This window comes from Sipha flava, unplaced genomic scaffold, assembly GCF_003268045.1.
Source record: "Sipha flava isolate LNK unplaced genomic scaffold, YSA_version1 52593_pilon_pilon, whole genome shotgun sequence".
NCBI classification, from domain to species: Eukaryota; Metazoa; Arthropoda; class Insecta; order Hemiptera; family Aphididae; genus Sipha; species Sipha flava.
In genome coordinates, this window is record NW_020273496.1 from 1 (window position 1) to 25,144 (window position 25,144).

At 34.1% G+C, this 25,144-nt stretch overlaps 1 protein-coding gene across 3 annotated transcripts; it reads left to right on the forward strand.

The window, feature by feature from the left end:
• Window positions 1-22,966: 22,966 nt before the first annotated feature.
• Window positions 22,967-25,144, forward strand: LOC112690888. 3 transcript variants are annotated; one of them, XM_025564998.1, is made up of 3 exons: window positions 22,967-23,637; window positions 24,329-24,409; window positions 24,773-25,144. In XM_025564998.1, the coding sequence occupies exons 2-3, from the start codon at window positions 24,353-24,355 to the stop codon at window positions 25,127-25,129; spliced, it is 414 nt and encodes a 137-aa protein (XP_025420783.1). In that variant the 5' UTR covers window positions 22,967-23,637; window positions 24,329-24,352; the 3' UTR covers window positions 25,130-25,144. The 3 variants fall into 3 exon arrangements, 2 of the variants coding, with proteins under 2 accessions (XP_025420783.1, XP_025420781.1); XR_003149259.1 differs by lacking the exon at window positions 24,329-24,409 and having other exon boundaries at window positions 24,773-24,859; XM_025564996.1 differs by lacking the exon at window positions 22,967-23,637 and having other exon boundaries at window positions 23,961-24,409.

Here is a 25,144-nt window from a genome sequence, read left to right on the forward strand (position 1 = left end):
ACTAACTTTCATGTACTGCGTTTTCTCTATGTTGAGATGTAGCCCTACCTTCTTTGCCGATTCTATTAACCTGCCGCATAAACCTACCACTTTTTGTTCGTCTTCTCCTAGCAAGACTATATCGTCTGCATAGGCGAGCAGACTAAAGCAAGTTCTATCCATTCTTACTCCTTCATCTCTTCCAATATTTATTTCTCGGACCACCTTCTCTAATACTAAATTAAAGAGTACTGGCGACAAGGTATCCCCCTGTCTAAGTCCGGTTCTTACCTCCACCATCCTCGATGTCGCGTTTCCTACTTTGACTTTGACTTCAGTTTGTCTTATACTAGCTTCCACTAATTGTACTATTTTCCTTGGGAAATGAAAATGTTTCAGAATTTCGGTTATGCTAGTTCTATCTATACTGTCATACGCCTTTTGAAAATCAACGAAGATAACATGGAGTTCCTTATTATATTCCCAGCTTTTCTGGAATAACTGCCTGATTATAAATATCGTTGACCTATTTTGCCTGAATCCACATTGATAGCCCGCCACCACTTATTCGGCCAAAGGTTTGATTCTATCCAGGATGCAATATGATAATACCTTATATGTTGTATCTAGCAAAGCTATTCCTCTATAGTTACTACAGACTTGCTTGTCGCCTTTTTTTGTGTATTGGGCATATGTATGCTACTCCCCAGTCTTTCGGTAAAATTTCCGTCTCCCACACATTTTTTATCAACAAGTATATACTTTCTATCATGGAGCTGTCCGCATGCTTTAAAATTTCCCCTTGAAGGTCATCTTCCCCGGGTGACTTGTGATTTTTGAGCCTTTTGATCTGTTGTTCGATTTCTTCCTTTGATGGGGGTGGGCAGGGATCATCATTGGGTTCGTTATGTCCATATATAAATTTATCAACTGGTGATTCACAATTGAGTAGCTTTTCGAAGTACTCTGCCCATTTCTCCATTATTTTTTCCTGATTCGTCACTAGGCTTCCATCGTCCTTTTTCAGAAATTTTTCTTGTCTTCTATATCCGCCTTTAAATCTATTTACCTTGTGATATAACTACCGTGTATTGTGTGACCTATAATCCTGTTCTGCCTCCCTCATTAAATTTTGAACATACTTTCTCTTTTCACACCTCAAAATGTTATGTACTTCTTTCCTTTTAACTCTAAAGATTCTTTCTTCCTCCTGATTGTTAGTATCATTTAGCCATCTTTCTCTTGCTATTTTCCTTCTTTCCAGGGCTTCTTGGCAAATAGCATTAAACCAGGGTTTCTTCGTTCTATGGGCTTTCCCTAAAACTTTCTACGACACATTTCCAAGGGTATGTTTAATTATTTTCTATTGCTCATCTACTGTTTCGGGGTTTGAGTTTAATTCTCGCGCCATTTTCTGTATGTTCTCTTGAAATTCTCTAGCTTTCCTACTATCCCTGAGTTTCTCTACATCATACCTGACAATTTCCGATTTCATATTCCTACTCATTGTTTTTAGCTTAACCCTAAGGTTACTAGCCACTAGGAAATGGTTTGAATCGCAGTCAGCTCCTCTGTATGTTCTTACATCCGTTATGTTATTGGTAAATCTCTCATTTATTAATATATGATCTATTTGGTTTACGTGCCTACCATCAGGTGACACCCACGTCCCTTTATGTATGTTCTTATGCGGGAACATTGTACTCTTGACTTTAAGACATTTCCCTATGGCCATATCCACAAGTTTTGTGCCATTGTCATTAGTCATGTCGTGTAAACTGTGGGTACCAATAGTTGGTCTATATGATCTCTCTTTCCCTATTTTGGCGTTCATGTCTCCTAGTATAATTTTTATTTTGCTATTACTAATCCCTTCTAGTAGTTGTTCTATCTCAGTATAAAAATCTTCCTTTTCTTGTTGTGATTTGTCCTCCGTGGGTGCATGTACGTTAATGAATACGATATCGAACCATTTAGTCTCTATTTTTAGTAACGCCAGTCTTGGGTTGATTATTCTAAAATCTTTTATCGTTGGTACTATGTTCTTACGTACCGCAAAACCAACTCCATATTGTCCTCTTTCATCACACCCCCCCGAAAAGGATTGTCATATTGCCCATGTCTATACTTCCTGCTTCCTTCCATCTTATTTCCTGCAGAGCTACTATTCCTAGACCATATTTCTCTACTTCCTTAATCATACTTTGTGCAGCACCGGGTTTGTAAAGAGTTCGTACGTTCCAAGTTCCAAAAGTAAGTTCCGTGTTTCCGTTTCCATGTCTTTTTCCATTAAATCTAGTCCGAGGCTTGTTCTTAGGATCCTGAACAAAGCATTTTTTACGAGGCAGGGTTGTTAGCCCTGCGCTCAACCCCCAACCTGGAGTACCATGTAATATAATATTACATGGCATAAGTCATAGTGGCATATACCTTCGAAAATATCATGCATTATATCAATACAATAATTACTGACTACATGAAAACTGTAAATTATATTTAAAATCGATTCTTTATAAATTTCAGTAGTTAGAAAATCATTTGTGTTTACATCATTAGCATAGTTGTCAACTGTACGCATTAAATATTTATTCTCAACAAAAATTCCTTTTGCATCAGATTTACTTGTTTTGCAAAATCGACAATAGTAGTTAGCTGAAAATGATTTGCTAAAATCTAGCATAGTATTTAATCCTAAATTGTCACCTAATATTAATCCTAGAATAAAGTAGATTTTAAATTCCCCGTCATGTATCGTAATATTTATTCCTTCCTTTTCAAGTATATTTATCTCTGTAATTAATTTTCTTAAGCATAGTTCATTCCCAAATTTTTTGTAATCAATAGTTTTTATCAGGGCAGCTAAAAAAAAATATTAGAAAGTTTTGAACTGTTTTCTGCTAGTGGAAAACTATAATATATTGCTGATATTGACTGAGTCATTGAATGAGACCCTAAGGGGTTATTTATTTCTACATCATCCATGTATAAAAAAAAAAAGGAAAAACTGTTTTTTCCTGCACACTGTGATGTTTTTTTGTTTCCAAGGATTGCCCCGTACAAAATGAGAAATATTTAAATTGTCCTTTTTTTAATGAATTTAGCTTATTTACAAAATTATTCAAAGTATCACCATATTCTTAATATTTTTTAAATTTTTCACGTATGGGTAATAGAACTCCTTTAGTAGTTTTTTCATCATACAATGTTTCAACACTAAGCTGTACATTACAAATTTCATTATGTATTGTAAATTGTTGTAAGTCTGTGAAATAATAATTTTTGACTAGCCATTTTTTCTAATTGATAATTAGTTACACAAGACTGAAAATGATTTTAAAATGCTATGGAAAGTTTATTAAGCTTTAATTTTATGGCAGAGTTTTCTACTTCGGTTTGGTTTAGTTTTGTAAGCATTGATGCCATGGGTTTCGTTAGATGTTCAATCATACTACTTTGAATTTTTAAGACATCTTTAAATGCAAAATTACTATTATTATGTAGGTCATAATAAATATAATAGCTAATTTATTTATATAGAGAATTAAGAGCAGATCTATATCAAAATAAGTCTCCTATTTTAGAGTTACTGCTAGACTGGTTGTTTGATGTGGAAGTATTAGCATTTGTTTCATGAGTGTCTCACATCTATCTAGATTATCCCTATCACTACTTTCATTTATACTTGTTTGGTGTATAATATCATCTACAGGACTAGTTATGTCTATTTGAGTTTTTTGTGAAAAGTGTTTATTTAAACAATGTCTCTTAAAGCTATTTAGACTTTGAAATTACTGATTACAAGATTCCTGTGCACGGTCATATACACTATAAGACTTTAGTAAGTGAAATATCACCAACAACTTCATACTAGCAAATTTAGATTTACAAATAAAACAAATCATCTTAAAATAAATAAATCGAATGAGTAGAATATTTAAAATCACTAATCAATGTACAGCTCAAAAGTTAAATGATTCAAATCAAACTGAAATCAATCTATAAAAATTAATTTTATTTGAAATATTATTATTGTACTGTAGTATTTATAAAATGTATTTGAGTTTCTAGTTTATACCTATATTTATTTATAATTTTTAATTTAAAATTATTTTGTATATTTTTAGTTTTTCAAAAATTTACGTTTCATAACGATTATCAAATTCTGTATTTTTATTATATATTTTTTCTAAAATTAAGATGGATAAATATAATACTGTTACTGTTTTTACTAAAAAAATAAATTAAAAACATTGAAAGTTCAACAGTCAACTATATATGTTAAGACTATTTTTTTTTTTAATTCTGTATCTATAATAATTAAATTTAGGTATGTATTGTATACAAATATACATATAGATAATTGTTTAATCATTTCTTAAGTTATTTAAATGAAATACAGTGAAACCTCTTCTAACGGACACCTCCGAACAGCGGACATTCTTTTAGGATAGCTTGAACAAAAATAGCTTGATTTTTCACTCTGAATAACGGACACAATTTCAGCGACCACGAGTGTCCGGTATTTAGAGGTTTCACTGTATATAGAAAATAAAAAAATACAAAGAATATATGTTTTACTCTAAAGCAATCTCCCTGTGTAATAATTTGTATTTCTAGTGCGATAGTTGCTGTTTTTAATTTACTCACCTTATAATTTAGAAGACGATCGTGTATTCATTAATATTTAAGATGATTATTATATTTTTCAAATAAATGAACATAAACGCTGTTTGAACTCCAAGAAAAGAATACGGGACTTCTTACGATTTCAAGTATCGTAATTTGGCTCGAGTCTTTATTAACTTAAATCGGAAAAATGTGTAGAACCAATGACGTTCCATCCTGATAGATGGAAAACAAGTATTATCCTTCCTATTCCTAAGACAACATATGACTTAGACGCACACTTAATGAAGAAAGAGGACCCCCCCATTTGCATATGCTGTGGAGTCCCTCTTACAGTCAAACATATTATCACCGAATGTAACGCACACAATATGGAGAGAATTAAGCAGCAGATATCTTATCACCTGGCAGAATCACTAAGCCCCAAACCTGAAAATATCGTCAGGCTCTGCCAATTCCTCATCGGCCTCCTGTGACCAACCTGCACCATCCTATTTGTTTATTTTATGTATTAAATTAAAAAAAAAAATTGTAACGTCCAATGGCCATAGAAGCCGCGGATATATTATATAATAAAAAAAAAAAAAAAACATATGACTTAGGTAGTATCAAATATTTCTAATTACAGGCCTATCTTTTTACTTTCAACTGCAACTAAAACATCCGAATCTATTGTGTCGGATATGATAACTCCTGAACTTGACAGAATTATTGTTGACGATCAACATGGTTTTAGACTGTCTAAAACAACTACTACTAATTTACTTACCCTTCAACATTCCATAATTGATGCTTTTTCAGCTGGTTTATGTATGGACGTTATTTATACTGATTTCGCTAAAGCTTTCGATAAAGTTAATCACACTATTCTTTTACATAAATTAAAATATATTGGCGTATGTGGTCTCTTCTTCAATGGATTGAGTCTTACATTTCACAGCGTACTCAAATAGTTGTTTATAAAGAATTTCAGTCAAAACCAATATTAGTTACTTCGGGTGTTCCTCAAGATTTTCATCTAGCCCCAATTCTATTTCTAATATATATTTATGATATTACCTTTAAAACTACAGTGTAATAAAAAATATAATACATGTATATTTAAAATAATTCTCACTAGAAAACTTTTATCTTTTATACAATATTTAAATTATTTTCATACATATAAATAACTATTTCCAATAAGTACTACAGGAATTGAATGTAAATAGTTAATACAATTATTGTGGAATCAACGTTTGGTATATATTTTATATTATTTGAAATTAATTAGATGATTATTGAAGATTACATTTTACATAATATTTTATATGTATCTGTAAATATATTATTGTTAAAAATAATAACTCTAATTCATAAAATTAGAATATTTCAATAAAAACAATTTAACTTAGTTTGAGTATCTCTATTGAAAATATCATAAACATCCATATATGAACTGTAGAATTGACTGCACGCAATGAATTAAAATTAACCAAATTCATTCAAATTTAATGACTTACTATAAGATCAGAGAAACTAACCATACATAGTAAAGCAAGTTAGGTTTCATTTTACAATATGTATATGGTAATACTAGTAAGGAGGATAACATTTTTAGCTGAAGAACAATATTAAGATTTTAATGACTAGTAAATATTATGAATTTTAATAAAGGAATTGCAGCAGAAATTTAAGTTAAATTAGGCCTACCTTGTAAAACTACTTATGAAATACTGAAGAAATATAACTTAAAAGTAAAAAAAAACATGTGTATAATAGTTAACTTGATTTAACAATAACTATTTGTACATATTACAAGATAAAAAAAACAATAATAAAATTAGTTTACAATATATAAAAACAATAAGATTTGTAATATTTTATTATACATTAGGATATGGCCGGATTCGTCGTTGAACATAACCATCATTACGGTGATCAGTTCTCCTCAAAAACATCAATAAGTCACCGTCTTGATTCAGCTGCTGTACGCATTCTCTTATCATTATAGATGTATTTTCCCTCTCTTTTTTGGACATTTAATTTCTAACCTAGTAAAGTACATACAATTTACAGAAATGAACCATAATTGAAACACAAAAAACTAATTATGTATATAATATGTATATAAAAAAAAAAAAAAAAAATCAAATAATTATTTTAAAGCCATCTACACTGTTGAAATTCTACAAAGAACTGATTCTCAACAACAATCAGCTTTTCTGTTGAAAAAAATTAAAATATTAGTATATTTTAGGATTAACAATTAAAAAATATTTTATTATCGTGTATGACTAACATACAATTAATTAAGCAAACATATTAGACATACAATTAAGATTTTTAATAATACATTCATAAACAATGAGTAATAGTATTTGAAGTAATAATTATTAAAACTTCTCAACACCAAATTAAGCATGTCAAAGGTAATAGCGCAGTTAAAGCACATACAGAAAATAATGGATAATAAAAATAAATTACATATCAGGGGCGTATATAAGGGGGGGGGATAAGGGCGATCGCCCCCATGGACATTTTTGAATGTGTTTCATGTATAGGTGCTTACATATTTTATTATAATATTATATTAAAAAATTAAAAATACAGTGCATATTTTTTCTTAAGAGGACGTCGAAAGGTGTATTTTGAATGTATAATACAAGCCACGGCTCTATGCTCACAACATAATGCACATATACCGTAGAAACATAGTTTTAACTCCAATAGAAAGATCATGACTTATACTATGCTTCCTCGATGAGTTTTTAAAAAAAAATGTTTTGGTTTCTTTTTACGTGAAGGGAAAAAATAAAAAAACTGACATTTTTAAGCTTGAATATTGGTTGATATATTAAATCGATCAAAAAAATCTCTTCGAGGAGGCATAGTTTGATATCTCTCCTTTCAACAGAATTAGTCACATTCCTTCTAAGTAAATTATTGAAGGAGCTGTAACTATAGAGCGAATGATAGTTTTTTCTTAAATTTATGTTTGAGCCAGCAAGTGCTGTGCCTATCGGCAAACGAAAGAACTGGTTTATTCGGGTCGAGTAACGGCAAACAGGGTATGGGGTATATATATATATATATATATGTTACGGTTAAAGTACGAATACCGGTTAAACCTAGAATTTACCGGTAAATCCTAGGTTTCGCCGACTACTGTTGGTAAATGTCCGAATTTCGGACATTTACCAATTGATTTCGGTAAAACCTAGGATATACAACATCGTTTGGTCAAACCTCGAATGATTTTTGTAGTTCGGACTTTTACAAACGATATTTGGTAAATATTAGGATAAACAATCAGTCTTAGTAAAAGTCCAAATATTTTTACCAAAGTTATTAATTATTATTATTATTTAAGTATATTAGGTAGGTACTATATCAATGACTAATATATTAGTTAGTATATTATTTTATTATTATTATTATTATTATTAAGTACTAATGCAAAAATTGACAAATTAAATTTACTAAGTACATTTATTGCTAGTATATTATTTGTATTATAATTAAATTAATTGTATTATAAAATTATTTATTTGTGCAGGCTTGGCTGCTGTGACATCTCGAGTTGCATAATAAATTTTTGGATCGGCATTTACATCTGTTTGTTACACATTTTTTCAAACAATCACACCTTATTAGTCCTTGTCCACCAGTCAAAGACAGTTGCGATACTGCTTGTCGAATACCAATTTCATTTTCTGGTATAATTGCCGATTCTTAAAAATTTTCTTTACATAAGGTGAACTGATTGCAAGTGAACAGTTGTGAGAGTGTTCCCGCTTTTGTACCGATTCTTCTCGATGTTGCTTAATTTTTTGTGTCCGTGCTGGTATTTTATTTTCTATGTCCCTTGTTTCTACATATTTAGTTTCTCCGTGTGTCTCTACATCGTCATCGATTTCAACTTCTTCATCTATCTCACCAACTTCAACTATATTTGCCTTTGGTTCGGTAAGTGTTGCCTCTAAATCCTCTTCTGTTTGCAGTCCTGTTAATACATTTTTTGGAATAATTGAATTTGCTAATCCCATTTTCATTTTATTCCCAAACATTGCTTAGTATGGGGAGCGTTTGATTCCTGAAAATGTGGTAATTAAATGTATACTTTATTTAAAACTTTAATTTTACTATCACATTATTATTTTATTAAAATTAACTTTTTGAAAATGAAATCATTTGAGGCTAAGTCATTGTTTTACGTGATTTCGTAAAAGTTTAAATTTCCAATTAACTTTTGAAAATGAAATCATTTGAGGCTAAGTTATTGTTTTACGTGATTTCGTAAAAGTTTAAATTTCAAACGCTCATAAAAATTATAATAATTGTAATAATAAAAAAAAAAAAACGGAAATGATTTGTCAGTTTAGGATATATTATATTTAAATATTGTCGTATATTCTATTTTGAAACAAATTCAAACATTTAAGTAAAAGTTTTAAGATCTTACGTTTTTTTTTAACGTGAATTACGTAATGATGATTTAAAATTTAAAAATTTTACGAGAGTAAGTCCTGAAACATTTGATTACATTTTGAATATAATTTCTGAAGAAATTCAAAAAGCTGATACTAACTTCAGAATGAGTATCAAACCGGGTGAACAATTATTAGTCACTTTGTGGCAAGTAGAATTTAATTAAATTAGTATCGAATTCAAGCTTTAGAGGAAAAATAATTTTTTTTTGTAGACTAGTATTATAGGTATCTATTACACCTTTATTTTAATGTAATAATCTAAATTATAATTTTATATAATTACTTATGAAATACATTCAACTTATTTATTTTTAAATTATTATATACATCAATTATTTATATGTGTTCTTGATATGAGTTTGAACTTTCTGAAGAAGACAATAATTCTGGACTTTGAGAAAAGAGAAACTGTGTAGTTCGAGGCGTGTTTTGATTTAATGGTTGAGGCTGAATAGTATGCTGTTGATTTGGCTATACATTGTTTGAATATAATGTCGAAAAGTTATTTGTATATATCGATGTTGCAGAAGATGAAGTTTCTCGTTCATCAAGTAGTTGATCCAATGTACTTAAAACAACGTTTTTTAAATCTATGCTGGTTTTTGTTATTGAGCTTTTTAAAATCTGGTACTAAACTTTTTTAAAAATAATAATTCTGGTGGATCTTCAATTGGATTGACTTTTGGAGTAGTTTTTGATTTTAAATAGCTGATCATTGGTTCTGCAATCATCTCACTTGTCAGAACTTTTTTAATTTTTTTTTGGTTTCTTAAACTCTTGTGAACTTGAACTTTGTTCACTATCTATTTCTTCATCCACATTTACATCTGGGTTCAACTGAAGTGTTACATCAGGTTTTTCCTCAAAATTTGGAACTTCAGATTCTTCAACATTTTTAAGATTGTTTCATCCAAATCATCCGCAGTAAGGTTACTTGTCATAGTTTTATGTTGCAACATATAATCTTTTAAAAACGACATGTTATCGTATAAATACCATTTTCTTTTTTTTCGTTGCACCGGACCCAAATTTCTTTTCCTCACGTAATTGTCTAGAAAACGAATTACGAAAAGTTGTCCATTTGGTTTTACATTCTGAAACTATAAAGAAAAAAAAAAGTTGCAGACCTTATAGTATGTTTAATCTATAATAAATTAATATGTACTTAATGAATACAAATAAAAAACAATTAATTAAACAATATTGTTGAATGTGCACGGGCATGTCACTTTTCCAGAGTTTTGTATCTGTATAAAAAATTATCCATTATTATTTTATTTTAATTTATTCCTCATAATTTATGTTGTAATTAATGTTACAGTTATTTAGCGTCTGGTGATCCTTTTCAACGATTGCACTACCATTTTCGTTTGGGAGCTACAACCATTGGAATAATTTTTGATTCTGTATGCTCGGCGATATGGAAATTACTATATTCTATTTATTTGCCATCACCGAAAAAAAGAAGACTGGATAAAAATAGCAAACGATTTTAATGAAATATGGAATTTTCCGAATTGTGTTGCAATTGATGGTAAACATATTTCTATTATTTGTCCTCCAGGTGCCGGTTCGGAGTATTACAATTATAAAGGCTGTTTGAGTCTGAATGTAGTGTCTATATTATGTTTTATTTTTATGTTGTATTAATTCATTTGTTTGTCATTTATGTTGTCATTTTCGTGCGATGCGTAGCGGTGCATTGCTTATCCGAGGCCCTCGTCGGCGGCGGCGATAAGCCTCCGTGTGCGACCGGCCGGTTACGCAATCGCGCTGTTATCATCGCATGAATGTGTCGTTATTTCCACGTTTTCAAAGGTTTTTGGTTATGTTTTTGTAAAAGTAAGTCATGTTCTCAGTGCCACAAAGTTTCATAAGTTCTCGTGTTTTTTGGTTTAGTGTGGTGGCACTGAGACATTTATCTTCATTTTGTGGTGTCCGGCGACCCTAGCCTTCGTGGAAAATGTCACCGGCACCGTCTCTCTCTCTGTTCGTGTCCGCCGTAGTGTTAATACCCGTTTGTCGTTTGTTCCTGTGTGCAGCCATTTTGTTATACCACGTTTTTGTCTTGTCAGTTTTATTGTGAATCAGTCATTGGTAACTATCGCGCATAATATTTGCCCATTATTAATTTGTTTTGTCCCTCTAGGGTGTTCAATTTGTTACCATTGACTGCATTGTTTAGTGATTTAACGTGGTATATTGTGTTGTATGGTCCGGTTGCAGCAGAGTCGTGTGTTATTTGTTCATCGTGGTGCAGTTAGCGTTGTGTTGTAGTGTGCGGAATCACTTGTATTTTTTATTGTATTAATTTTATTATTAATTACGGATTCCGGCATTGCAGCACATCATAACTGCACGAGGTAGGTGGTGCACCATCATTTTTTATATTATTTGAAGACCGACGGGTCTATCACATTGTATTTATTTATTATTTATTATTAGTGTGCGCCATGTGGGCCACACATTGTTGATTTATTTATTTTATTGTGTAATTTATATTTTGGTTGTGCCGCTGTAGGGCCACCTTTTATTTATTATTATTATTATTATTATTATTATACTATATTTTTATTATACAGTCCACTTATTATTACCAATATTTGTATAATTATTAAGGTGAACAAGCCAGCCCTATAAAATTGTTGGGCACTTGCCGCGCCTACATTTGGTCCTTCGAGCCGGATTTGAATTTGTATTTTATTATTATTTATAATCATGTCTTCTAGCAGTTTAGTAGAGCTGGAAGTATCCGACAGCCATATGCTAGCCACTTTAGTGCGACGTCGTGGACAAATCAAAGCCTCTTTGACAAGAATTAACACTTTCGTCGAAAAATTTAAATTGTCTCCGGATTATGCAGCTGAGGCGTCTTCTAGGCTTGTTACCTTGCCGAGTATCATGTCTAATTTTGATGATGTGCAGAGTCGTATAGAGGAATTGGATTTAGACCACGATGATGATCATTTAATAAATCGCGACGATTTTGAAACGCGATATCATCATATTGCTGGTCAATTATCAAAGTGGATAGAAACATCATCATTTGCAACCAATGTTAGTAAAGATGCTCCTAATACTTCATTGCAGCAAACTGAATCAATTCTATCTCATGTTAGTCCTGTATCTTATACGCGTTCAAGTTTACCGGCGTTACCGCTCGAGTTGTTTAGTGGTAATCTTGCCAATTGGCAACGATTTTATAATTGTTTTATGTCTCGCATGATTTGTCATTATCTAAGTCGGATAAATTTCATTATCTTCGATCATGTTTACATGATACACCATTAGATTTGGTTGATGCACTTGAGGTTAATGATTTATCATACGATAATGCCATTCGTGTACTCCAAAACCGTTTTGAACGTAAAAGGCTGATAGCCGAAACTCATGTGCAATCATTATTAGAAATTCCAAAAATAAACGGCTCAACGTCTAAGGATTTGCGTGAACTTCTCACAATGTTTACACGGCATATTGAAGCTTTACGTTCATTGAAGCGTCCAGTCGAACATTGGGATGATATACTTATAGAATTAATGAAATCCAAGATTGATCTACGTACTCTTGAACAATGGGATTTATCGATAAAGGTATCCGATGAAATCACTTTTAAACAATTATGTAATTTTGTAGAATCTCGTGCTAGTTCATTAGAATCATATGAAAGACAGGCGTGTATAAACATATCAAACAAAAAATCTAGTCTGCAGAAAAAACAAACGTTGTTGACAGCCCAAAATAATCGTTCCCCTTGTATCATCTGTTCCCAAGGGCATCGCTTAGATTATTGTCCACGTTTCAAGGCAATGAAGTTACAAGAGCGATATGATATTGTTAAAAACAATAAACTTTGTTTCAATTGTCTTTTTTAGATCACATAGTGTACGTGATTGCCGATTAGTTCCTTGTCGGCATTGCAAGAAACGTCAACGAATCTTTCACTCAATGATGTATTGTTACGCGGACCGGTCATACAACCAGATTTATTTGATATAGTGTTACGTTTTCGGTTGCATGTTGTCGTCATCACTGCTGATGTTGCTAAAATGTATCGGCAAGTATTAGTAAAGGAAAGCGATCGAGAGTATCAAAGAATTCTTTGGCGTGACTCTCCAGATAAGCCTATGGGACATTTTAGACTCAACACTGTTACGTATGGTACAGTACCCGCTTCTTTTTTTAGCTACACGGGTTCTTAAGGAACTTGCAATTGCAAATGTATCACAGGATCCTAAAGCAAGTAATTCTATTATGAAAGATTTTTTATATGGATGACTATATTAGTGGAGCTAATGATGTTAAGGAAGCTGAGCTGTTGTATTTGAGCGTATCAAAGATCTTGGAATCTAGAGGTATGCAGCTTCGTAAATGGTGTTCCAATGGTGAACAAATGCGTAAAACATTTATTAATGCATCTAGCGAAACGCATCATTCATTAGATCTGGGACCAGAGGAAACAACTACTTCATTAGGGTTGAATTGGTGTCCGAATAGCGATAATTTGTTATTTTTAAATAAATTACTAAAATCCAGTCGCTCCGATACAAAACGTGAATTATTGTCTACTCTTAATAGCGTTTTCGATCCTTTGGGATTTTTAGGTCCTGTACTTATTCGCGGTAAGGTGTTCCTCCAAGAACTTTGGCAGTTAAAACTGGGTTGGGACGACAAACTACCAGTTCATATTCAAAACCGGTGGCAGTTATTTATTGAAGATTTGAAGAAATTGGATAGATTGAAAATTCCACGTGCCGCAAGGATAAACTATACAGGTCCAATTGAGCTTCATGGTTTTTGCGATGCCTCTCAAATAGCTTTTGGTGCATGTGTTTACTTGCGTCAGCGTATTGACGCAAATACGTTTGCTCGTAATTAACATTATAAATTATTAACTAATTAATTTGTATTAATTAATTTGTATTAATTAATTTGCGTAAGTTTGTTGTAATAGACGTTGGTAATTATGGTCGATCTAGTGACAGTGGCATTTTTTAAAGAATCTTTATTTGGTAAAAAATTAATTAATAATAAATTTAATTTGCCTGCACCAAAAAAAATTGACCAGAATATAAACGAAGACTTCCCTTTTTTATTTGTTGGGGACGAAGCTTACTCACTTTTACCAAACCTAATGAGACCATTCCCTCGCAGACAGTTAACAAATGAAAAACGTATTTATAACTATCGTTTATAGTCGCGACCTACCTCTCGTCGTTAACGGTCGTCTTATCGCCAGTTACCGCATTAAAGTCGCGTTCTTTTTTCGTGTTCTATTAAAATATTCCAATTATGCCGTTGCCGGCTAGCGGCAACGGCCGCCTTCTCGGGCAAAAAACTGGACAAGGTAAAGTTAAATCTGCGCTCGCTTCTACTCATCATGATGATTCAAATTTCACCTCTGTCACATACAAAAAGAACAAAAAATCTTCAATCACGCTCAACGAACCAGTTTCACCAAACCTTCAACACATCATAACTAATCATCCCGTTCTCAATATAAACAACGAAGATAAATTCACATATGATAATTCCATGGCTACGTGCGACACTCTCGACGATAATAGTATTATCGATAACGACGTAATTAGCTCTTCACCAAAACCCGATCAAGTTATTACTAACACTACCTCGTCTCGTTCTACATTACCTGTTGCCACACAAACGAAACTTATTACTGATCAACACCTCAAACACTTTGAGTCCAACTTCGAAGGTACACCGGTAATTATCATTGAGTTACACGATACTAATACTTCCACCTGGCACCCGTTAAAGTGGGCTAAATTGCTTAGTACAAACTTTTTTTGGTATTAATAATATTAAACCAAATGGTCACAAAAAAGTAAAAGTAACATTCGATTCGACTTATCACGCTAATATTTGCCTCGTTTCGCCTCTCCTAGCTGAACACAATTTATCGGCCTTCATACCCTCAACCCTAATATTTTCGTACGGAGTTATCAAATTGGATACCTCCTTCTCAGAGGAGGACTTTTTGGAAGGCGCAAAATGTGTTGTACCCATCATTGGATTCAAACGTATTGTCGTCCACAGGGACGGTAACCCCACCCCTACCCGCATTGTGGAAATTAAATTTCTGTCTACCAAAATTCCGAAATCCCTTTCAATTTTCAACGTCCTCTTCGATGTCTCGCCTAGCGTTCGTTCGCCTCTTCAGTGCAACAAATGTCTTCGGTTTGGACACACCCACAAATTTTGTCGTAGCAGTCCAAGATGTAGTCATTGTGGAGAAAACAAGCACTCCATCGACCAATGTCCGTCCGTACAAGCCACTGATCCTCGCTGCCTTTTCTGTCACCTCCCTCATCTCGCCACCGATCGCAGCTGTCAAGAATGGGATTTCCAACGTGACATCAAAAAGATCATGGCCACCGAAAACATCTCTTTCCGCGATGCCATCAACTTCAAAAAACATAATCAGGTCTCTTCAGCTTTTAGCTATTCTAATATTGTTAATAAACAGCCTATGGTTTCTTCTAAAAATATAATCACCCCTCCCCCACAATCTAATCATCAACACTCGCCCAATGTCACTGAAACCAACTACACGCATCTCTACTCTCCAAGAACTTCAAGACACCATTCCCCTCCCCGGGCTGTTAAACATTTTAAACTTCCCACCCAAAAGAACTTTTCCCTTCCCAATGGCTCATTTTTGGAATACGTTCATAATAACCACTCGATAAATGAACCTCCAAATCAAAATAATGACTTCACATGGGTAAATACTCTTGCAACCAATTTAACACAATCATTAATTAATGCTCCTCTCAATTCCCAAACAACTAGTTCTCTTCAAAACCTAATCGAATCTTCTCTTCTCGCTCTTTTAGCTTTACCTGGTTTTCCTACTATATCTTTACCCTAACTAATCTCAGTTCCAAATCACCCCACTTCCTTTCGTACATTTTAATATACAAATTCTAATCTCAAAAACAATCCAATGGTTTTAATCAATATTTTACAATGGAATGTCCGTAGCCTTCCTGCCCGATCTCCCTCCATTCAGAAACTTCTGGCTGACTCTAAATGCTCCATAGCATTATTATCCGAGACCTGGCTTCTCCCAACCAGGAATTTTCAAATTCCACACTTCAATCTTTTTAGAGCCGACCGTGCTGATGGTTATGGTGGCTCTACAATTATGACACATGTCTCACTTAACGTCCGCGAAATAGATATTAATGCAACCCTCAAACAATCCTTTTCCAATCATAAAATAGATATTATTGGTGTCGAAGTTCTGAATCTCAAAAACCTCCCCACTATTTCTTTCTGGTCATGCTACATCCCCAATGATTCCAATATTTCCTTAGCACTGTGGGAATCCTTATTCCAACTAACCTGTAATAATAGTTTCATCGTAGGCGACTTTAACGCCCATCATCCTGCGTGGGGTTCATCCTTCGCTTCCAGACGTGGCAACTTGATCTACAATACCATCAATTCCTTAGGTCTTTCCATTCTTAACACAGGCACCGCCACCCACCTAGGTAGACCAAACTGTCCCAATTCTTCTATAGACATTTCTTTCTGTTCTCCTAATCTAGTGTGGTCCTCATCCTGGTCAACCCAGGCGGACCCTCATGGTAGTGACCACTTCCCTATACTTATTTCTCTATCCGCAAACGGTAACACCGCCTCCAATATTCCTAGAACTTCCACTCCGAACGACGTAACTTCGCCATCTACACCCAAGGAATTCAATTTTAATAGAGCCGATTGGAACTTATTTTCCGACTTAATTAACCACAAAGTTACGAATTTTGATAACTCATTGAGCCCAATCGAAGCTTACAACTTGTTTGTCCAAATAATTTTAGACTCCGCCAATCAGTCTATCCAACGCAAACACATACACAACAATCTTTATCCTCCTTCTCCTCCATGGTGGGACTCCACCTGCACCCAAGCTGTCAAAAATCGCAATAAGCTATTTAAAATATACCGCCGCTCTGGCGCCATTCACGACTTTTATAGATATAATAACGCTTGTTCCCATACTACTCGGTTACTTAAATCAAAGAAATCGAACGCCTGGAAATTACTTTGTAACAACCTCAATCCTTCCTCTTCCATCACGTCACTGTGGAAAACCGCCAAAAGTTTTCGGAATTGCATTCACCCACTCACCCGTCCACATAACGATGTATGGTTTAATGACTTCTGTACAAAAGTTGCACCTTGCTATGTTCCCTCGGAATCTGAAACTACCTCCAATCTTTCAGTCAACCACTCGCACCCACCTTCTTCTCATTGTCTAAGTTTACCGCTAACCATAAATGAACATAACACTGCAATTTTTTCGCGAAAAACCGCCGCCTCTGGCATTGATTGTATATCCCCTCTTATGTTAAAACATCTACCCACCAATGCATTAGGAATTTTACTCAAAATACTTAATAATTTAATTGATTTTAATATAATCCCCTTATCCTGGACCGAATACAAGGTAATTCCTATTCCAAAACCTCATTCGAATAATTCATTTCGCCCGATTGCTTTATCTTCTTCGCTCTGTAAAGTTGTCGAACACATTTTTAAAAATAGACTAGACTGGTGGTTAGAGTCTAACTCAATTCTTTCTGATAATCTGTATGCTTTCAGACGAGGTAGGGGCACCACAGACTGCCTTGCCAACTTTATTGGTGACATTTATCAGTCTTTCAATAACAGAGATTACCTTGTTGCCACCTTTATTGATATTCGCGGTGCCTTTGACACCGTAAACATTCCTCTTTTAATCTCCCGCCTAATTGCACTAAATCTCCCACTCTCCTTCACTAATTTTATTTTTCGCCTTTTCTCTCATAGAACCTTACATTTTCTCTCCCCCTTTGGCACTACCAACACACGTACGACAACTACTGGTCTTCCACAAGGCAGCTGTCTCAGCCCAATTCTATTTAACATTTACATGTGCTTTATTACCAATCGCCTTATTTCTCCCAGTCACAACTGTCTTGTATACGCCGACGATATAGTTATTTATTCCCACAACAGACAAATCAACCTTGCTATCGCCTCCCTTAACGATGCTTTACGCTCTTTACATAATGTTCTATCCTCTTCCTTCTTCTCAATAGCTCCTGAAAAATGTAAGTCCTTAATCTTCTCCAGACGACGTTACCTCCAATGTGACGCCACAACAATAGATGGTTACACAATCCCCTTTGTTCCTAATCATACATATTTAGGTCTAAATATGGACCCTAAACTTCGTTGGTCTCCTCATCTTAATGATTTAACTATTTTTGCCACCAGCTGGTCAAACTTTCTCAGATCCGTGTCTAATACTTGGTGGGGTTCCCACCCTTCTACCCTAATACTTATTTATCAATCCGTCATACGCGCGAAGTTTGATTACTGCTGTTTCTTTTCTGGCTCTTCTGCTCTCGCGCACCTCAATAAACTTAATAATTTACAAATCTCTTGTCTCAGATCCATTATTGGTGCCCTAAGATCCACTCCTTCTCCTGCTATTGAAGTTGAAACATCTTGTCAACCACTTCATATAAGAACCAAATGGCTTGCCGGTAAATTCTTACTCAAACAATTAGCAAATAAAGAATCTTATATTTTTAATTCGTTCCTTGAGATTTATTTCTCTTGGCGATACGTCCAAAAGACTCTTCCTGTCCTCGCCTTAATGGCACATTCACTTGCAGCCACGCGCAATTATATCATCCAGTCTAATAAACTTCCACAATATGAAACCGATTTCCAATCTTTACTTTTTTTCACCTATCACTCACCTATTTAATAACTTTCCAACTCACTCGCGAACCCTCCTAATTCCCGCTCCGCCTAATCATGTGAATAATATTTTTCTCGATTTCATTCATAACACCTTCCCGCTCTTCATCCTAATTTTCACGGACGGCTCTGTCTCTCCCTTATCCGCTGGATATTCCTTTTATATTCCGGAATTTCACATTTCTTTCTCCAACAATCTACCTCCCACTTCATCTTCTTTCACAGCTGAATGCTTCGCTATAATTGAAGCACTCAATACAATCTCATCTTTACCTCCGAATAAATATCTCGTCGCCACTGACTCTCTGTCCTGTCTCCAAGCTCTCTCCTCTAATGTTTTCAATTCACATCCCTCTCTTCTAATTATCACTATCAGACATATTTTATTATCCCTTACGGAATCTGGCTCGGACATTCAATTCATATGGGTACCAGGCCATACTGGAATTGCAGGTAACGAATTCGCTGACAAGCTAGCAAAATCCTCTGCCTCCCTCAGACTCCCTTCAAGTACGAAAATTCCATGGTCAGATTTTATCCCCATCCTTAGGTCCAGTTCATCCAATCTTTGGCTTAGGCACTGGAGATCACTCCCTCCTCACTTCGCCACCTGGTACAGAAATATATCTCCTACCATACCTACAACACCATGGTTCCACAACCTTGATATTCATCGAAAATGCATAACATCGTTCTCCCGCCTCCGGTTTGGACATACTCGACTTCCTTCTCACTCCTTTAAACTGTCACTGAACGATTCCCCTTACTGCACACTACACCATGACCCTATGATCTGTGATATTAACCATCTACTCTACATCTGCCCCAGCCTATCAACACATCGTGACCACCTACTATCTATTTTGAACACCTCCAACATCCCTTTCGATACAATAAATATTTTTTCTAATAAACAAAAAAACATCATTTTAAGTATACTATCTTTCTTTAACCATTCAGGCTTTTTAATCTAATTTTATTTTATACTGTTCTAATGCTTTTGTAACAATAATTGTATTTTATAATTCGTAATTGTTGAAACTAATTGTATTTACAAAGTTTAAAAAAAAAAAAAAAAAAACTATCGTTTATCCCGTGCGAGAAGAATAGTAGAGTGTGCATTTGGAATTATGGTAAAACGATTTAATGTATTGGAAAATAAGATGTTAGTTAGCTCCGAGAAAGCTACTAAAATAACTCGGGCGATATGTGTACTTCATAATTTAATTATGACAAAGGAAGTAAACCTTACAGAAATTCATAATGAAATTGAAAATCATCATAATCAAATAGAAATAAGAAACGAAGCAAATATTATTCATCATAACAGATCGTCTATAGCAGCTATCGAACAACGCAATAAGTTTATGGATTTTTTAAATTCAGAAAATGGTTCAGTTCCTTGGCAAGACAGATATTTAGTTTACAAAAATAATTTTAGTTCTAACTTTTAAAATATAATGTAATTATGATAATATTAATAGATTTGAAAAATTAATTTTTTTTTAATATAAGGTTAAAAAAGTAAGTTGAGATCCATTTTTATTTAGTACATTTCTTCAAATGTGCTTTATTTTATTTTTTCTATACTTTTATTTTATAACTATTCAATATAATTTACACTACTTATTTTTATAAAAATATATTGACCAATGATCAATTTTATTTTATCCTATTTACTTTACTAAATTATTTGTTTAATTATGTAGTGTGTATCAGACATATTTCATACCATTAAAATGGAAATTGAAAAAGTGAATTATTAAATGTAAAAAAAAAAATCTAAAAATACTTGATAATATATTTGGCTCAGCGGCGTATATATATAACCTACTATAAAATATAGTGTATGCATGCGCAGGCCGTGTCACATTATTTTGTACAATAATAAGTAAAAAATTTTGATTTCATATAAAAACATAAAATAGTTCAAAATAACATAAGGGCTTGAGCAGGAAGGCGCTCAGCTGCGAAACCTTTTTTTTTTTTTTTTTTTTTTTTTATTGAACAAAACGTAATATTTACAATCTGTATTTACAAGTTATACAATAAGTAAATGTGATGGGGATTGATTTACAGGAGGGGGGGAAGTTGCCCATTGGCGACACCCCGTAGGAAGCTATTTAAGGAGAGAGTAGGTCCCTACACCAGTTCCTTTTCAGACGCCTGGGTGGATTACCTGGAATTTGATTGGATGATGGTTGAGTGATTATAGGATTTGAATGAGTACTGAATGTTTTGTGTGTTTTTTTTGTAGGTGATTTTAGCAAGGCTGTTTAAGGTTGGAATGCTGATGTCTTTATGAAGTGATTCATTGGTAATATACCAAGGGGCACCTGAGATTAGACGTAGACAAATAGACTGAAATGCCTGAATTGTTCTGGTATTTGAGGGTTTGGCTGAATCCCATAGTTGTATGCCATAGTACCACATGGGTCTTAAAAGAGCCATGTATATTATTCTTTTTGTTTTTAATGAAAGCTTTGAGCGGAGTAAGGGAGTGAGAAGGTGGAGTCTTGAATTGAGAGCTTTACGCTTGTTTTTTAAGTGTGGACCCCATGTAATGCGTTTGTCAAGAATTAAACCCAAATAGTTAGTTTGTGTGGAAGATGGAATTTGAGCATTGCCGATAAAGGTTGCGGGACATTCTAAGGATCGAAGTGTGAAAGTAATTTGAGAGGATTTTGATGGGTTAACTTGGATTTTCCAGTCGTGAAACCAGGTGTTTAGCACAGTTAGGTGGTTTTGGATTTTTTGGGAAGCTTGGATGGGATCATTGTCAGTAGCAAGAATAGAAGTGTCATCCGCGAACGTACCAAGTAGTGTGTTTTCATTTAGATGTAGGTCACTGGTAAAGACATTGAATAGGAAGTGTGCTATGTCACTGCCTTGAGGAACACCAGCAGTTGCTATTTGAGAGTTGGATAAGGCGCCGTTAATTTTTGTGACAAATGTTCGTTGATTTAGATAAGATTTAATTAGCAGGTAGTAAGGAGCAGGCAAGAAGGATTTTAATTTAAAAAGTAGACCAGGATGCCAGACTCGGTCAAAAGCCTGTGCGATATCTAGGAAAATACCAATGCAGATTTTTTTGCTCTCGAATGCTGATGAGATTTGATCAACGACTCGATGCAGTTAGTGGATTGTGGAGTGTTTAGATTTGAAGCCGAATTGGAAATCAGGTATAATTTTATTATCTGTGGCAATTTTTTGTAATTCTTTTTAGAAGAATTTTTTTTCAAATAGTTTTCCTACGATAGACAAGAGGCTTATAGGACGGTAAGAGGATGAGTTTTCGGGATGTTTGCCTGGTTTGTGAATGAGTATTATTTGAGCATGTTTCCAGATAGATGGCATGTAAGAAACGCGGAGTATAGAATTGAATATATATGATAAAAGTATTATTGTCTTGGGTGGTAATTGTTTTAAAAATGGAGCAGTTATCAAATCATGACCAGGAGCTTTGCCATCCTTTAGATGTTTAATATAGAAGAAAACTTCATTTGGGGTAGTGGGTTTGGCAGGCATAGAGACTGGTAGTGGACTATCTAAGAACTCAAACACTCTGGCAGAGTGCTGCGGATTAGTTTGTATTATGTTTGGTTTAAAAACTGTAGCAAGGTGTTCGGCGAAAACGTTGGACTTTTCAACATCGTCAGTGATTTTGGAGTTATCGGGGCGACGAATTGGAGGGATGGGTTCGATGTGTCTAAGGATTTTTTTGGTTGCTTTCCAATGCGAGCCGTTTGTTGGATTTAGGTTAGAGATGTAGCTATCATAGGATTGATTTTTGTGATTTTGGAGTTGTCTTTTAAGTTTGTTGGTTAGGTTATTAAAGATCCGTTTGTCGTTAGGGTAACCTGTGGTTTGCCATTTGGCACGAGCTTTTCTTTTTTGTCTTAAGAGTACATTGATGTGGTCCGGGAGTGGGTATTTGTTCATAATTGTGTTCGAGGTGGTAGAATAGTTGTTACGTGGGCGCGAGGGCTATTTGGCCGCGGATTGGATCATTTCTACAAATGTGGCAGAAGCTAGCTCGAGGTCTTGGGCAGTTTTAAGAGGAATACCTAATTTTGTGTTGTTACTTAAGTACTTTTTATATTGGGTCCAGTTTATTGGGCCTGAGGTCAGAGAAGATCTTGTTGGGTTTTGGTTTGTTTCACCATCAATGACTAGTTTTACTGGGGTATGATCAGAGGAAAGATGTTATAAATAGCAAGGGGTAAGTTACTTGGGGTGGAATATATGAAGAAGTCTAATAACTGGATGCCTATTGGTGTGGGTGGGCCAATATGTCGGTCCAGTAGGTGCGAGGGGTGACCATTTATGATTGGTAATTGTTTTGTGTAGGATTTTACCTCTTGGAGAGGTGGAGCGGCAGCCCCATACTGGGTGTTTGGAATTAAAGTCACCACCTGCAATGAAATTATTCCCTAGTGAGATAAAAAGTTGAGCAAAATCTTGAGTGGTGATTTTTTGGCTGGGAGAACAGTAGACTGAAGCAAGGGTTAGTGGAACATGGTTTAGGAAAATTTGGATAGAAACTGACTGGAGGTTGGTTTGTGGATTGATTGAGTGTAGGTTATGAATTAATTTAGTAGCAATAATTATGGCAGAGCCTGCATGAGCCGTACCGTCCGGGTGGTCTGCACGGTATATTGAGTAACCAGGTAGTTTTAATTTTATTGTTTTAGTTAGGTGAGTTTCAGTGATACAATTTTTAAATGATCAAGATATACCAAGGCCTTCACGCTCCAATTTGGACACTGACAATGATGAGGTAAGAAAATTAAGTAAATATTTTTTACCCCAACAAATTTTGTGGAGCCATTCCTCTGACCAAATGCAATCAAAAATGTCTAAATCAACATCGTAAATTATGAATAGATAAAGAAATATAATAATATTTTTTTTTTTTACGTAAATTCTTCTTCTCTACAGAAAATTACAATTCAATTACATAATAAATAATAATTATTATAATTAAACATAATGATATTATTTATAAAACTTTTAAATTAGTAATAATAAGTAACAGTTATATTTATAATAACTTATTTATAAAACGTGTACAAATTAAATAAAGTAATTTTGCCACGGAACGCTTCCTTCGTTATTAAAATAGGTCATAAATTCTTCTCTGATCATTTTCGGTGTTTTGGCTATATTTCCTGGATTTCTTGCATCTAAAGGTTCCATGGCAGAACTGCTTGAGTCATATCCTTCTAAGGTGGTTCCAATATCTATTTTTTTCACGATCAAAACAATCAGTTGGTGCATATAAGTTCGGTACTTTTTTGATTAAGTAATTATGTAACACACAAGATGCCATGACGATTGACTCAATTTTTTTTTGGATTTAAATTAATGTTTGTGTGAAAAATTCTAAATCGCGTAGCCAAAATTCCGAAAGCGTTCTCTACGATTCTCCTTGCTCGTGATACACGATAGTTGTATATTTTTTTTCTCAGAAGACGTCAAATCGGCTTGTCTGAATGGTTTCATTATGTCCGATCTTAACGGAAATGCGTCATCAGCAACAAAAACGTAAGGTAAATATCTTGAACTATTTGTGACAAGTTCTTCAGCTGGAATGTTAAGCTCATTATTTTGTAACATTTGAAAGAATTTTGTGTTTTGTAATACCCCTCCATCCGAAACTCTACCATTAGTTCCAAAGTCACACAAAATAAACTGATATTGTGCATCAACTATAGCCATTAAAACCATACTGTGATGTTTTTTTATAATTATAATACTCCGAACCACTTCCCATTGGTGCAGTTATAGCCACATGTTTTCCATCTATTGCTCCAAGTAGATGAGGAAAGTTCCATTTTTCTTCAAATAACAACGATATATTTTTCCATTCATTGAATGTTCGTGGAAACTAAAGTAAAAAAATATTGTTTCAGATTAATCTGGAAAAATTATCAGAAACAGCAATAGAATCAAATGAGGACCCTTCTTCTGAAGATCTACCTACATCTACTCACACAAGTACTACTTCTACAGATACTACTTGCACTAAATCTCAATCTACAAGACCATTAAAAAGAAATTCTGAAGCAGCTTTAACAAAAGATGTTTTGCTAACCGTACAGAATCACTTTAAACGTCCAGCATCTCAAGATGATCGATATGACATTTTCGGTAAAGGGGTAACACTGAAACTTCGAGACTTAGACAAAACACAAGCATTGTTTGCTGAAAAAAATTATCAACGAAGCTTTGTTCTTAGGCGAAATGGGGAACTTAACAATATCACATAAGGTAATGACTCCAAC